Consider the following 16653-nt stretch of genomic DNA (forward strand, 5'->3'; position numbering starts at 1 on the left):
CACTTCAGCCTGGGAGACAGAGCAAGACTCTGTCTCAAAAAAAAAAAGGGGGGGGGGAGGGTGCTAAGGGTTTGAATAGACATGTCTCAAAAGAAAACATACAGATGACCAACAGATACATGAAAAAATGTTCAACATCACTAATTATAAGAGAAATGCAGTTCAAGCCAGCAACAGCGTATTAAAAAGAGAGAGAGAGAGAGGGAGAAATGCAGGCTGGGCATGGTGGCTCACACCTGTAATCCCAGCACTTTGGGAGGCCAAGGCAGGCAAATTGCTTGAGTCCAGGAGTTCAAGACCAGCCTGGGGAACATGTGAAACCCCATCTCTAATAAAAATACACACACACAAAATTAGCCAGGTATGGTGACACATGCCTGTAGTTCCAGGTACTTGGGAGGCTGAGGTGGGAGAATCACCTGAGCCCAGGAGTTTGAGGCTGCAGTAAGCCAAGATCTCACCACTGTGCTCCAGCCTGGGCAACAGAGTAAGACCCTGTCTCAAAAAAATAAAAATTAAAAAAAAGAGAGATGATGACCAGGTGTGGTGGCTCATGCCTGTAATCCCAGCACTTTGGGAGGCCGAGGTGGATGGATCCCTGAGGTCAGGAGTTTGAGACCAGCCTGGCTAACATGGTGAAACCCTGTTTCTACTAAAAACACAAAAAATTAGCCAGGCGTGGTGGTGCTCGCCTGTAATCCCAGCTACTCAGGGGGCTGAGGCAGGAGAATCGGTTGAACCCGGGAGGCAGAGGTTGCAGTGAGCCGAGATCGTGCCATTGCACTCCAGCTTGGGCAACAAGAGCAAAATTTCGCTTAAAAAAAAAAATAGAAAGAAGACAGAGAGAGACATGCAAATTAAAACCATAATGAAATACCACCTCACTCCTGTTAGATCGGCTATTATAAAAAGATGACAGGAACCGTTATGCACTGTTGATGAGAATGTAAATTAATACAGTCATTTTGGAAGACAGTATGGAGGATCCTCAAAAAACTAATAGACTCACCATATGATCCAGTAATCCACTGCGTATATATCCAAAAGAATTGGAATCAGTATGTGAAAGAGATGTCTGCACAACCATGCTCATTGCAGCACTATTCACAATAGCCAAGATATAAAAACAATCTGTGTCCAGCAACAGATGAATGGATTTTTTAAATATAGTATGTATACACAATAGAAACTACTTAGGCTTTTTTTTTTTTTTTTCTGAGACAGAGTCTCGCTCTTGTTGCACAGGCTAGAGTGCAGTGGCACGATCTCCTCTCACTGCAACCTCCATCTCCCGGATTCAAGTAATCCTCCTGCCTCAGCCTCCAGAGTAGCTGGGATTACTGGCACCCACCACTGTACCCAGCTAATTCTTGTATTTTTAGTAGAGATGGGGTTTCGCCACGTTGGCCTGGCTAGTCTCGAACTCCTGACTTTAGGTGATCCACCCACTTTGGCCTCCCAAAGTGCTGGGATTACAGGCATGAGCCACTAGGCTCGGTCTACTCAGCCTTTCAAAAACAGGAAATTCTGTCCTTTATGATAACATGGGTGAATTTAGAGGACATTGTGTTCATTGGAATAAGGCAGACACAGACAGGCAAATATTGTGTGATCTCACTTAGGTGTGGAATCTGAAACAGTCAAACCACGGAAGCAGAGTCAAATGTTGTTTACCAGAGGCTGGGGAGGGCAAGATGTTGGGGAGAGGTGAGGGGAGAAGTTTGTCAAAGGGTCCAAAGTTTCCGTTAGACAGCAGGCATAAGCTCTGGTGTTCTATTGTACAACACAATGACTATAGTTAATAGGAATGTATTGTATACTCCAAAATGGCGAAAACAGAGGGTTTTAAATGTTCTCACCACAAATAAATAATAAATATTTGAGGCCAGGCGTGGTGGCTCACACCTGTAATCCTAGCCCTTTGGAAGGCTGAGGCAATTGGATCACCTGAGGTCAGGAGTTCAAGGGCAGCCTGGCCAACATGGTGAAACCTCGTCTCTACTAAAAATACAAAAATTAGCTGGGTGTGGTGGCACGCACCTGTGATCCCAGCTACTCGGGAGACTGGGGCCATGAGAATCACTTGAACCCGGGAGGCAGAGGTTGCAGTGAAGAGAGATCACACCACTGCACTCCAGCCTGGGCGAAAGAGCAAGACTCCATCTCAAAAAATGATAATAATCATAAATAAATAAATATTTGAGGCGATGGATATGCTAATTACCCTGACTTCATCATCCAACAATGTTTACATGTATTGAAACATCACATTGTACCCCATAAGTAGATACAATTATTATTTGTCAGTTCAAAATAAAACTTTAAAAACCCAACTGAATACTGAGGAAATGAATTGAAGCTATCCGCATAGAGGGTTGTTTTCCTTTGAATCAGCGGATTGGCTTTTTCTTTCATTCTGCTACTTAAAATCTGCCTTTCCAGGGGCAGGCAGGGCATAGTCCTGAAGTCAGGCCTGGGGGCCTGAGATCAATTTTTTAAAGTAGTGCTAGGGCGCCAGCTGCTGGCAAGATTACTACAAAGGCCTGGTGGAAAGGGCTGCCCTCGTGCAGCAACAGCCTGTGTAGGAATAGCAAGTTGTATTCCTCCTCAGTGTTAAAAATAGGTAGTTATGTCAGGAACAAAACTTGACCCAAACTGAAATAGAATCTGTGGTAAGGATTTGGTTTAATAAGAGTTGATTTTCATTTCTCCTTAAGAGGTTGTACATTTTATGTGGGTTTTTTTTTACCACAATAAAAAAAAAAGACAGATATGAGAAAAAGAGACAAAATGAAAATTACAAAAAGCTAAGAAATAAAAGTAAAGAAATACAGAAAATCACATAATAGTAGAACCCAACAGTCATCTCAAGGTAAGTGTTAACAGGGGATTGGAGACGGCAAGTTATTAGCTCAAGTTTCAATTTCCTCAGAAAAAATTGGTATAAGTTTAGAACCTGCTTCATAAGGTAGTTAGGAAGATTAAATGAGATAACACACATCTAGTTCCCTGCACATAACAAGGGCTTCACAGATATGCATATTGGGCAAATACTGACACATTGTAAAGAATAAAAGGCATGTCTGACAATATAGCCAGTGTGATTTCATTTACATAAAAAACAAAGATGTGTGTGTATGTAACTATGTGTGTGCAGTTATATATATATATTTTTATATACATATAAAATATATATTTATATATATATATAATATACATATATATATATTTTTTTTGAGATGGAGTTTTGCTCTTGTTGCCCAGGCTGGAGTACAATGGCTCCATCTCAGCTCACCACAACCTCCACCTTCCGGATTCAAGTGATTCTCCTGCCTCAGCCTCCCAAGTAGCTGGGATTTACAGGCATGCGCCACCATGCCCGGCTAATTTTGTATTTTTAGTAGAGACGGGGTTTCTCCATGTTGGTCAGGCTGGTCTCCAACTCCCGACCTCAGGTGATCCGCCTGCCTTGGCTTCCCAAAGTGCTGGGATTACAGGTGTGAGCCACCGTGCCCAGCCGTGTAAATATATTTAACAAGAAGATGAGGGAAATATACTTCAAACTTTTTTATTTTTTCAGAGACAGGGTCTCACTCTGTAGCCCAGGCTGGAGTGCAATGGTGTGATCATGGCTCACCACAGCCTTGAACTCCTTTGAGCAATCTTCCCACCATAGCTTCCCAAGTAACTGGGACTAGGGATACACACCACCACTCCCAGCTAGTTTTTACATTTTTTTTATTTTTGTAGAGATGGGGTCTCTCACCACATTGCCCAGGCTGGTCTTGAACTCTTGGCCTCAAGTGATCCTCCCATCTCAGCCTCCTAAAGTGCTGAGATTACAGGCATGAACTACTGCATCCAGCCAATACCTCAAACTTTATCAGTGGTTTTCCTAAAGAAGTATTTTGGGATTTGGGTTGTGCAAATAAAAGGTCCCACTTTTTATTATAGGTAAAAATAAAAAATAGTTTGATTATTATTATTATTTTTTTTTTTTTGAGACAGAGTCTCCCTCTGTCGCTCAGGCTGGAATGCAGTGGCGCGATCTCGGCTCACTGCAACCTCCGTCTCCCAGGTTCAAACAATTCTCCACCTCAGGCTCCCGAGTAGCTGGGATTACAGGCACCCGCCACCATGCCTGGCTAATTTTTGTATTTTTTAGTAGAGAGGGGGTTTCACCATCTTGGCCAGGCTGGTCTTGAACTCCTGACCTCGTGATCCACCTGCCTCGGCCTCCCAAAGTGCTGGGATTACAGGCGTGAGCCACTGTGCCAGGTCAAAATGATTTGATTTTTAACATCAAGCATATTTTATGTTTTTACTTGAGTAGGTAAAAAAGTGATTGACTATGTATACTTATTGTATCTTGACTGTATACCCAAATCAGAGTTAAGCATACAACTTGGCATAAATCATAACTGCTTTCAAACTTCTTAAAATCCTGTTGAGAAGACAGGACATTTACTTAAGAAGATAAATAACAGCATAAGGTAGGCAGGCTCTACATTAAGATACAGACCAGAAGCCCTTACATTTCAGTGCAGGAAGCCATCACTCATGGGCGCGGAAACCGGCGAAGACCTGAAGGAGAAGAAAGAGCTGAAGTCTGGTCAGGAAGCAAGGACGTAACTAGGAAGAGCAGAAGTTGACATTCTAAGGAGAGGAAAACCAGAGGTGGGAATGTTCAAGACACACTCGCTAGAGGGACGACAGGCTAAGCAGCCAGTGCTGAGCAATGCTGAGGCCAGGCTGTGGGCGCATGGAGTGCTAGGAAGAGAGCATGGCTTTTGCTGCTAGACCCTGGGAACTAGCTGCTAGACCCCAGGAAGCCTGCAGGCAGCGACATATGCAAATCAGTACTTTAGGAAGATGAACCTGGCAGTGGCTTAGAGAAAACACTGAATGGTGGCGAGATTGGAGGAAGAGTTAGGTGAGGAAGGAGTCACAGGATCCTTGGGGTGTTGCTTTGCCAGCTGGAAACCTTTGTGGCTCGCGATGCCTTCTGCCTGAGTATTGCTCGCAGCCTCTGGGCTTATTCCACCCACTCAGCCCAGCAGCCTGGCTCAGCTTGCAGTATGGGCCCAGATCCCACACCTGCCAAGGGCAAGCCAGGCGCAGAGCCAGGAGGGGTGCGTGGGTTAGTGACCAAGGGTCCGACCACTGTGTGCAGCCAGGCATGCTGGCTGCTGCAGCAGGGTGGGCAGCTTCAGGCACTGGCACAGGTGCCGGCTCAGGGTGAGGCTACAGCTGGGTTAGATATACCACATGGCGTTTCCGCTGCAGGCACCCATGTCTGGACAAGGGGAACACGGTGGCCTGGCAACTTGGAGATGCCAGGAACCACAGAGCCCCAAAGAGGCTGTCACAGCCCTGGCTTGGGGAGCTCCTAGGTCTGGGCCCTCTGAAGGGCCACATGTCTTCTCCCCTTGTCACCAGGTTGTTACAGTTCTTTCAGTCCCATCATTCAGTGGGTCCGAAGTTCTTGTCCAGTGTCCAGGAAGAATGAGGTACTCACACACGTGGAGGGTGAACAAGGCAGAGAGGAGCTTCACTGAGCAACAGAACAGCTCTCAGGAGACCTGAAGTGGGTAGCTCCTTTCCACAGGCAAGTTGTCCTGAGGTCTCTGCAAGTCTGGCTGAGTTGTGGGGGTTGGGGAGGGGGGTGTGGGGAGCAGGGAGGTTAATGGGCTTCAGAAAGGAGAAAGTGCATGCTGATTGTTCTTGCGTGGGCCAGCGAAAAAGCACCAGAATTTCTCACTCCCTGCTGGGGACCCTGCCCGGAACTGACAGCTTGGCCCCCATGCTTCAGGCAGTCCCTGGCTTGAAGGTGGGGCTTCACTGGGGACCTGACCCCTTCTGCCCAGGAGCCTATCTGCCTCCTGCTACCATCAATTATGTCGTCCATGGTGCCCCGACTGTTCCTGCTGAGGGGCACCTGCAGGCCCACGCCCAGCCACCTTCAGCCCTGGCTTGGCCTCCCTCCTGTGCTGGTCGGTGTCCAAAGTCCAGAGCGGGCCCAGGCAGCAGGGGGCTGGCATGTCAGCGCCACCCTAAGTGCGCACATACCTGGCAGGGTGGCGACAGTGCGGGGCTCAGCCTCAACTTTGCTCCAAAATCTGAGTGCCACCAGGAGTGGGAAGAGGCCAGGCAGCAAGAGCAGACACTTGTGAGCAGTGGGGGCAGGAAGGGCTTCCCCGGCTGGGAGCCCAGGGACGCCTGAGTCTGCAGCCACCGCTAGTCTGGTGGCAGCTGATCCCAGGAGGGTGGGGCTCCCGCCCTGCCATCTCAAAAGGGGGCGGGGCTCCCACTAGCTCCATGGAGCGCACAGCCCCTTTGGCTCCCACACTGCAGCCGGCATCTTTGCAGTGGCCACTCCAGATGGGCCACTGCTGCCATTAAAAGGACTGGTAATCTAAGGGAGTTTATGGTGACCTGGTACTAGGCAAAGGATTAAAACTATAAAGGAAAGCACAAATGATGCTATTAGGTCACACTGAGGTGCCAGTCATTGATTTACATGATATATATGTTTATGTTCTATATTTCTAAGCTACGTATATATTTAATTCATCTAATTATTCCAGCAACTCTATAAAAGAGATGCCATTAGTGGTCCCATTTTTCAGAAAAGGAAACTGAGGCTAGAGAAGTTGAGTTACTTGCCCCTGATGACACAGCTAAGACCAGGTGAAAAGAGAATTCCAACCTGGGCTGACCGGTTCCAGATCCCTTGTCCCTCACCACTACATGCAACAGGAGGTCGAGGAGAAAGAAGAGGCAGAATTTGGTGGCACCTGTCGTGTAAGCGGAGGTGGGCAGGGCGGGGGCACAAACCAAGTTCATAAGCCTACGGGATGGAGGGTGCTAAGCTTCAAAGGACAAAGAGGGCTGGTCGCCATGGCCCACACCTGTAATCCCAGCACTTTAGGAGGCTGAGGCAAGAGGACTGTTTGAGGCCAAGAATTTGTGACCAGCCTGCACAACACAGCAAGACACTATCTCCACAAAAAATTTTAAAAATTAGCTGGGCGCGGTGGCCTGTGCTTGTAGTCCCAGCCACTCAGGAGGCTGAGGTGGGAGGATCGCTTGAGGCCAGGAGTTTCAGGCTGCAGTGAGCTGTGATCTCACCACTCCACTCCAGCCTGGGAGACAGGGTGAGACCCTGTCACTAAAACATTAAACAAACAAACAAATAAATAAAAATAAAACGAAGGGGACTGTGGGGACAAGAGTAACTTTACTGAAAATACTAATCCTCCATGCTACTTCTGACTGGCCCTGAGTCTGGGAAGGCCGCCAAAGTGTCTAGGTGATGTATTACTCTTCATGGTAGAACACCTATTCATTATAAACTTCCCCCAATACAACCCCTGTTGTTGCAGAAATCTTAGGCTGTGACAACCATAGCCGCCTATACATTCCTTATATCTTGGGGTAAAAGCACACGTGCTCTGGAAGGAATGTGTAGGTGGCTATGGGTGCACAATTTCAGGGGGTTCATGAACTCCAGTTAAGACCTGCCCTAATTATACCATGTAAATAATTCAATAACGGGCAATTCTGTAGTAGAAATTTTATTCCCATCCATAAAATATATCACTAAATAGCTGAAAAAGTTACATATTATTTTAAAACATAGACTTAAAAAATCATATTAGCTTCTCCTTAGCAAAATGCTTTTGTTTTATGTATTTACAAGAATATACTGTACTTCAGGTACACAATTCACTCAAGCCAGCCTGAGAAGGCCTTGGATGCAGATCGATACTCCAATAAAGTTCATTATCAGCTCCTCCTGCCTTGTGACAGGATGATTTGATTTTACAAAAGTCCCTTTGAAAACAAGAGTAAACGCAGACAGCTTCTAGAGAAAAGTCTGGCGAAGCAGCAGTTGATAATAGATTTTCTTTTAGTGATGAAATTAATCTTGTTTTGGTAATCTACAGCCTGTTAGGGATAGGTGGAGGGATGAAGTCCTTAAAACTAAATTGTTCCTCTAGGAATCTTCGACCTGAGCCTGCGGAGAGAGTGGCCCCGACTCCATCTCTCTGCTGAAAGGTCGCCTGTTTTGGTAGGTGTGAGGACGTTCCGAAACACGACCATCCACATTCTGATACATCTGAATGTGGGAAAGAGACAGAACACTGATTACCATCTGATGTAGATGTACATGTTATGCGCCCATATTACAAGTTATTTAAATAAAAACAGTTGTCCTATATAGACAATTACTTTTTTATTTGTTTGTTTGTTGTTTGTTTATTTATTTTTTGAGACAGAGTCTCGCTCTGTTGCCCAGACTGGAGTGCAGTGGTACAACCATAGCTCACCGTGGCCTTGATGTTCTGGGTTTGAGCAATCCTCCCACCTTAACCTCCTGAGTAGCTGGGACCACAAGCAGGCTCCACCACACCCCGCTAATTTTTTTATTTTTTGTAAAGACGAGGTCTCACTATGTTGTCCAGGCTGGTCTCAAACTCCTGGGCTCAAGTGATCCCCCACCACCTCGGCCTCCCAAAGTGCTGCGATTACGGGTGTGATCCACTACACCCGGCCTAGACATCACTTTTAAAATGTTTGAACTGATATATAATGGATGTACTTATTTTCAGGAAATGTGTAGACAAGTACTTTTATTATGCATAAGTCTCAGAGGATATTCTATATAACTAAAAAAGCAATTTTGGTCCTTTTATTAATGGAGAAATCAAGTCATAGTCAAATATTTTATTTCATTATTAAGTCTACTCTTAGATATAAAATGTCGCTCTAGAAATCCTAAAACCATGCAGAAAAATCATAAAAGAGAAAGGCCACAAAAGGAAATCTGTTCATTATGGAGTTAAGACAAGGGACTGATTCTTGAGTTTTCCCTTGGGAGTTTCACGATTTTTAAATTTTTTTTCTGAAATGAAGAGATTTACTTTCCTTCCCCAAATATGAAGTTAACATGCATTCATATAGATAATTTGAGAAATACAGAGAGACATAGAAGGTCGGGTGCAGTGGCTCACGCCTGTAATCCCAGCACTTTGGGATGCCGAGGAGGGCGGATCACCTGAGGTCAGGAGTTCAGGACTAGCCTAGCCAACATGGAGAAACTCTGTCTCTACTAAAAATACAAAACTAGCTGGGCATGGTGGCGCGTGCCTGCAGTCCCAGCTACTTGGGAAGCTAAGGCAGGAGAATTGCTTGAACCTGGGAGGTGGAGGCTGCAGTGAGCCTAGATTGTGCCACTGCACTCCAGCCTGGGTGACAGAGCAAGACTCCATTTCAAAAAAAAAAGAAAAAGAAAAAGAAAAAAGGCTACAAGTCATGATAAGTACCCACCATTACAGACAGCTTGCTATGCACACACAATTTTGTGTCTGTGGGCTCAGGCTGTATATTCTATTTTAGAACCTTATTTTTGAATTATCAATATATTGTTATTATACTGCTCATATGTTGCCTGTGTCACATATTTACATTATTCACTAAGGATGGCCACATATTTTTTTTTCATGGCAGCCTAGAGTTCCATAGTACTGATGCATCATAATTAACCTTTTGACCAACTGGTTATACAAAAAAGACTGAAAAGTGCGCACTCGATCTAGTCTGACATTGGGATAAGCAGGAGAAGTGGAATTGCTGGATCAAAAAAGATGCACACTTGAACTGTGATACACAAGGCCAGGCTGCCCTGCAGAAAGGTTGTATTTATTTCTACTCCTATCAACGGTGCCTGGGAACTCTACATTTTCCAGAGCCTTCTGAACAATGGGTATGTCAGCCTCTCACATTTCTTCTCTTTCGCTGAGCAAGAAGTTCTATCTCCTTAACTGTATATGTTTCACTATCTGCAAAGTTGGGCCTTTTTCCTATACTTTATGTCCATTTGATTTTCATTTTGAATAGCCTGCCTATTTCCTTTGCCTTTTATACACGTAAAAGACTATATAGGCTGGGCGTGGCGGCTCACTTCTGTAATCCTAGCACTTTGGGAGGCCAGGGCGGGAGGATCGCTTGAGGCCAAGAGTTCAAGACCAACCTCGCCAACATAGTGAGACCCTGTCTCTAAAAGAAAGAACTTTTTAAAAGGTGATACCTTTTTATTATTATTTGTTTATAAGAACTTTATGATTTAGGAATCATGCATTCTATTTAAATTTTATAGATTTGCTCCGTTCCCACAGCCCTTGTTACTGTCTACTTTTCTTTGTTTTTGACAGTTTTAGTGTGAACTGTCCAGACTGCCTCCTACACTTCACTTTTCTTTCTAGAAAATTGTGTGTGTGTGTGTGTGTGTGTGTGTGTATCCTTTGACCCAAAATATATCCATTGTGAACCAGGTGTTGCACAATGACAGCTTTGCTTGTACCCTGAAGGATGGACGGTAACTACTCATGCATGCCTTTTGTGAAGTAGGCATAGCAGTTAGTTAGCATTTGTTGAACCTGTTGAATCCAAATGTACATCTCTACCACTGAATTTCTAACCATCTCATGAAGCTTGTGTAGCACAAATACCAATAACACTTCCAATCTTCCACCTGAATTAACTAACATATGCTCTTCATCCTGTCTCACTGTCTAGAAGTTTCTAGAACCATCTCTGACACCTCAATCTCTCTCCACTCCCACAGCTAGTTACTGGGTATAGTTGTAATACATCACTCTTTTCCATTTCTTTAAGTGACCTTTCTTTCTTTTTTTTTTTTTTTTTTTTTGTTATTGTTGTTGTTGTTGCTGTTGTGACAGTCTCACTCTGTCACCCAAGCTGGAGTGTTGTGGCATGATCTCAGTTCACAGCAACCTCTGCCTCTCGGGTTCAAGCGATTCTTGTGCTTCAAGTAGCTGGGACTACAGGTGTGTACCACCACACCTGGCTAATTTTTATATTTTTTTAGTAGAGACAGGGTTTCACCATGTTGACCAGGCTGGTCTTGCACTCCTGGCCTCAAGTGATCCACCCACCTAGGCCTCCCAAAGTGCTGGGATTACAGGCCTGAGCCACCACACTCAGCCACTGTTGTTTTTAACAAGCCCACAGATAACATCATAAAAGTGACCTTTAAATGACTTTTTAAATACATTCTCCTTATGAAATTGTGAAACAAATCCTAGGTTTTCAAATGTATCATTATAAAGAAGTACATAAATTTTCTTACACTTTAAAAAATCGTTCTTTTTTCTTAGTTATCTTTTCCTTTTCATCTGAATGTTATTTATTTGTGCTTTTTTCTTTTTCGAGACAGGGTCTTGCTCTGTCACTCAGGCTGGAGTACAGTGGTGCAATCACGGCTCACTGCAGCCTCAACCTCCTAGTCTGAAGTGATTCTCTTGTCTCAGCCTCCTGAGTAACTGAGACTACTGGTGTGCACCACTACACCTGGTTAATTTTTAAATTTTTGGTAGAGATGGGGTCCCATTATGTTGCCCAGTCTGGTCTCAAACCTCTGAGCCCAAGCGATCCTCCCGCCTAGACCTCCCAATGTGCTGGGATTACAGGCGTGAGCCACCATACCCGACTTCTTTTCTTCTTAATTGTTCACTTCAAAGATAGTAGCTTTAGTAGTATATTTGTATACTTTGTGGATATACAATATTAATATACAGTATAGACTACAGTCAGACTGCTGTATTCAAATCCTAAGTCTGACATTTACCATGTTACCTTAGGCAAATTACTTAACCTCTCTGTGCCTCAATTTACTAGTCTGCTAAAGGGGTAATAATAGAACCTACTTCAGGAGATTGAGGTGAGGATTAAGACTTATTAATTTTGTGGCTAATACATTAGTAAACTCTATGATTAAATACTCAAAAAATGTTAGCAATTACATTATTAGTTCAAAAAACAACTTTTGGTTGTCCTGATCATCGCTATTATTTTGCTGTTGCTACTTCCTCTGTTTCATTAAATCTGGCTATATCTCTATTAATTCCTTCTTTCTGCTTTGTTCATTCTCCTCCTCCTCTCTCTCCACCTTCTTCTTTATTGTTGTTTGTTTTTTCCCTAGCTTCTTAAATTGAAAGGCTAGTCAGGCTAGGTGCGGTGGCTCACACCAGTAATCCCAGCACTTTGGGAGGCTGAGGCAGGAGGACTGCTTGAGGCCAGCAGTTTGAGACTAGCCTGCACAATATAGCAAGATCCCCATCTCTGCAAAAGAGAATTTTTTAAAAGCTACTCAGGAAGCTGAGGTGGGAGGATCGCTTGATTCCAGGAGTTTGAGGCTGCAGTGAGCTATATAATCATGTCACTGCCTTCCAGCCAGGGTGACAAAGCAAGAACCTGTCTCAAAAAAAAAAGGAAAAAAAGGTTAGTTATAGATTTTCATTTTTCTTTGTTTTCTAATAAATGAATTTATAATTATGAATTTGGGTAACTCTCACAGGTTTTAATAGGCAATATCCATTTTTACTCCTTTTCCCTCTTTCCCCTTCTTCTTCTTAAGCAAAGACTTCCTTAAGAAGCATGATTTTTATTTTATTTATTTATTTTTTGAGACAGAGTTTCATTCTGTTTGCACTCCCAGGCTGGAGTGCAATGGCGCAGTGTAGGCTCACTGCAAACTCCGCCTCCCGGTTTCAAGCGCTTCTCATACCTCAGCCTCCCAAGTAGCTGGGATTATAGCTATCCGCCACCATGCCTGGCTAATTTTTGTCTTTTTAGTAGAGACGGGGTTTCACCAGGTTGGCCAGGCTGGTGTCGAACTCCTGACCTCAGGTGATCCACCCGCCTCAGCCTCCCAAAGTGCTGGGATTACAGGCGTAAGCTACCATGTCCGGCATATTTTTAATTTTGGTATATAAATTTGGGGGCTTTTTTGGTTGGGTGATTTTGTATTACATTATATTGAGATTAGTGAATGTGGCATTCACTGACAACGTATGTTAACAACTTTATTTATTCTGAGATTCTCTTTCCTAAGTAGGCTTACTGATTGTTGCCATTTTGTCTTTTATTTTTGTATTTTCAATTTTTATTTATTTATTTATTTTATTCTTTAGAGATGGAGTCTCTCTCCTTTGCTCACATTGGAGTGCAGCAGCCCAGTTATAGCTCACTGCAGCCTCGACTTCCTGGGCTCAGGGGATCCTCCCAGCTCAGCCTCCTGAGTAGCTAGAACTACAAGCGTGCACCACCACACCCAGCTAATTTTGTGTTTTCTATTTCCACGAATTCTCTTTATTTTTCTCTTCCCCACTTTGTTGGACTGATTATGTTTTCTATGGTCATTTTTTTCCCGTTTACTGAACCAGAAGTTATATGTTACATTTCTATCTCACCCATATTGTTCTTACATTTTTAACACCCACATGAAATCTTATGTTGATTTCACCATGTGGTTGCTCCCACTTCAGAATTTCTGCAGGGTCCCAGGACTTCTTGCTGCCTTTTGTGTTAGCCTTGTCCTTGTTTTTCCCAGGCATCCTCTGTGGTGGGTTTTCCCTCTGCAGTGCAAGTTTAACTGCTTTCATTGTCTCAGGAATTTTCCACAGTTTCTGGTCCACAAAAAGATCTCTTTCTTACTGTCAAAGCCAATTATGGCCTCAATTTTATTTAAGTTTAGTTTAGTTTTGTTGAGACAGAGTCTTGCTCTGTCACCCAGGTTAGAGTACAGTGGCATGATCATGGCTCACTGCAGCCATGACCACCCCCCAGACTCAAGCGATCCTCCCACCTCAGCCTCCCTAGCAGCTGGGACCACAGGAATGCGCCACCACGCCTGGCTAATTTTTAAATTATTTTGTAGAGATAGGGTTTTACCATGTTGCCCAGACTGGCCTTGAATTCCTGAGCTCAATCTATGTTTGTGCCTCAGCCTCCCAAAGTGCTGGGATTATAAGTGTCAGCCACCAGGCTTGGCCTCCCTTCTCTTTAAAAACAAACAAACAAACAAACAAAAACACATATTTCCTATAATTTATGCGGCCGAGTAGGAGAGGGGAGGTGATGTTAGTTCAGACCCCTTTTCTGAAACAGGGGACAAGCATGTGCCCCCTTTCATCAGCCCACGGCCCCTGCCTAGTGTGCTCCCTCAGCGTGCCCATCCCTGCTGCTGCCACCCTTCTCAACTGATGTCCTGACATCTCATCTTCTGCCTCGCTTTTCCAAACTTCCTTTTACGCTCTCTTTTTCTTTCTCATTCCAGAAATGTTTGTTGAGCACCTTCTACATGCTAAGCATCATGCTAGCAGCGGGGTCTATAATGATGAACCAAACAGACGTGGTCTCCAACTTGCTTTCATGCTGACTTCACTCATTTACTTAATATCACATGGCAAGCACTACCCCATGGGGTGTAAAGATGAACAGGAAACAGTACTCACCCTCACTAATGAAGTCTAGTGATGACAGAGAGAGACCCATAATATAAAGTCATCCTACACTAGGATTTGAGTCTCACATGGAGTTATAGCTGGAAGTGTTATGAGAATTCAGAAGAAGGAGACTGAAATCTGACTAGGGAAATTGGGGGAGGCTTTGCAGAGCACAGAATATTTGATCTGGTTCTTAAAGATTGAAGCATGTTCGTCTATCCTAAAAATCTTCATCGGTTCACCACTGTCTAAATGCCTAGACATGTAATCATGTTATCAGTGACCTTCCTGATCTAATCCCATTGGTGCTGAAGTTAGACATAAAAGCCTTAACCTATGTTTTCTCCATGTATTTCCCACTCTTTCTCTCTGGTTCTCTGAGGGCCCTTTTCCTTCCCTAGTCCTTGATGCAGAAACAAAGATTCTGGCCGGGCATGGTGGTTCATGCCTGTAATCCCAGCACCTTGGGAGGCCGAGGCAGGCGAATCGCTTGACCTCAGGAGTTTGAGACTAGCCTGGCCAACATGGTAAATAAAACCCCGTCTCTACTAAAGATACATTAGCCAGGCGTGGTGGCAGGTGCCTGTAATCCCAGCTACTCAGGAGGCTGAGGCAAGATAATTGCTTGAACCCAGGAGGTGGAGGTTGCAGTGAGCGGAGATCATGCCACTGCACTCCAGCCTGGGTGATGGAGTGAGACTCTGTCTAAAAAAAAATAAATTAAAAAGAAAAGAAAATAGGGCCAGGTGGGGTGGCTCACGCCTGTAATCTCAGCACTTTGGAAGGCCGAGGCGGGCAGATCATGAGGTCAGGAGTTTGAGACCAGCCCGTTCAATATGGTGAAACTCCGTCTCTGCTAAAAACACAAAAATGAGCTGGGCGTGGTGGCGCATGCCTGTAGTCTCAGCTACTCAGGAGGCTGAGGCATAAGAATTGCTTGAACCCAGGAGGCGGAGGTTGCAGTGAGCTGAGATCACGCCACTGCACTCCAGCCTGGGTGACAGAGTGAGACCCTGTCTCAAAAAAAAAGAAAAGAGGAGAGGGGAGGGGAGGGGAGGAGAGAAGATTCTACAAAACCATTCACAGATGTAACAGGGAAGATCACCCTGGAGAAGATGACAAGGCCAGTTTTCCAACCAAAGGACTAGATAGGATTCTGCAGAGTGGTCAGGGCTGCTTGCGCAGCTGTGTGGGTTGTGCCTTGCACCAACAAAAGTGCCCAGCAGAGCGGGCGAGATGGCTGAGACCCACTCCTAGCTCTCCTCCTTCAGACTGGCTTAGACTGGGGCAGGCTGCATGAGCCCTAAGTAAGGGGTTCCTCTGGATTCCTCCCACCCGGGGAAGGGGGCATTTCCTTCCTTCCTTCCTTCCTTCCCTCCTCCTTCCTTCCTTTCTCTTTCTTTCTTTCTTCTTTCTTTCTCTTTCTTTCTCTCTCTTTCTTCTTTCTTTTTTCTTTCTCTCTTTCTTTCCTTCCTTCCTTCTCTCTTTCTTTCTCTTTTTCTTTCTTTTTCTTTTTGAGACAGAGTCTCACTGTGTCACCCAGGCTGGAGTGCAGTGGTGCCATCTCAGCTCACTGCAACATCCACCTCCCAGGTTCAGGCGATTCTCCTGCCTCAGCCTCCCGAGTAGCTGGGACTACAGGCATGTGCCACCACGCCTGGCTAATTTTTTGTTTTTAGTAGAGATGGGGTTTCGCCATGTTGGCCTGTCTGGTCTGGAACTCATGACCTCAAGCGATCCGCCCACCTCAGCCTCCCAAAGTGCTGGGATTACATGTGTGACCCACCGCAATGGGCCATGGGGGCCTGTTTTCTAACCTGCTTAAAGGAGCTACCATTTTCTCTGGATGCTTCTGACACTGGTTACAGAGGGTCAGGGAACAGAGTGGAAGGAATTGGGAGAAAAAGCTTGTGAACCGTCTGTCCCTAAGCATGGATTCCCTCAGCTGATTAATCATGCATGGATATGTTGCCATTCAATGGTCCCTGATACCTGACAGGCCCCCTGAACAGAGGGAAGGGGATCTGGACATCCTGTGAGTATGGGGACACGAAAGGAGAAGCTCAAACCAAGACCCAAGTGGTCCTGAAGACTCCATCCTGGCGACACGAACTTTGCACTTTTTTTTTCCTCTCTACTCCCCCATTCTCCCTGTATATTAGGCACAGCCATCTACTTGTCACTCTACTTTTTCAACTTTGGGCTTTTATTTATATGATTCATTCATCCTGGAATATCCTACTCACCCTCTACTCTCCAGCAGCCAAGATGCTACTCAGTCCTCACATCCAGCTCACGAGTTCCCCACACATCCACACCCAACTATGCAATGAGTAACATC

General features: G+C 44.8%; 1 protein-coding gene across 2 annotated transcripts in view; it reads right to left on the reverse strand.

Annotated features, from left to right (window-relative positions):
- Positions 1 to 7221: 7221 nt before the first annotated feature.
- The window catches only part of FLT3 (fms related receptor tyrosine kinase 3), a 97008-nt gene continuing 87576 nt past the window's right edge, over positions 7222 to 16653 (reverse strand). The window contains exon 24 of one of the 2 annotated variants that reach the window (XM_054446513.2): positions 7222 to 8122. In XM_054446513.2, coding sequence (XP_054302488.1) covers positions 8000 to 8122 — 123 coding nt within the window. In that variant the 3' untranslated portion in view covers positions 7222 to 7999. The remainder of the gene's footprint in view (positions 8123 to 16653) is intronic. The other variant, XM_054446514.2, reaches the window with a different exon arrangement.

Source organism: Pongo pygmaeus, chromosome 14 (assembly GCF_028885625.2).
Source record: "Pongo pygmaeus isolate AG05252 chromosome 14, NHGRI_mPonPyg2-v2.0_pri, whole genome shotgun sequence".
NCBI classification, from domain to species: domain Eukaryota; kingdom Metazoa; phylum Chordata; class Mammalia; order Primates; family Hominidae; genus Pongo; species Pongo pygmaeus.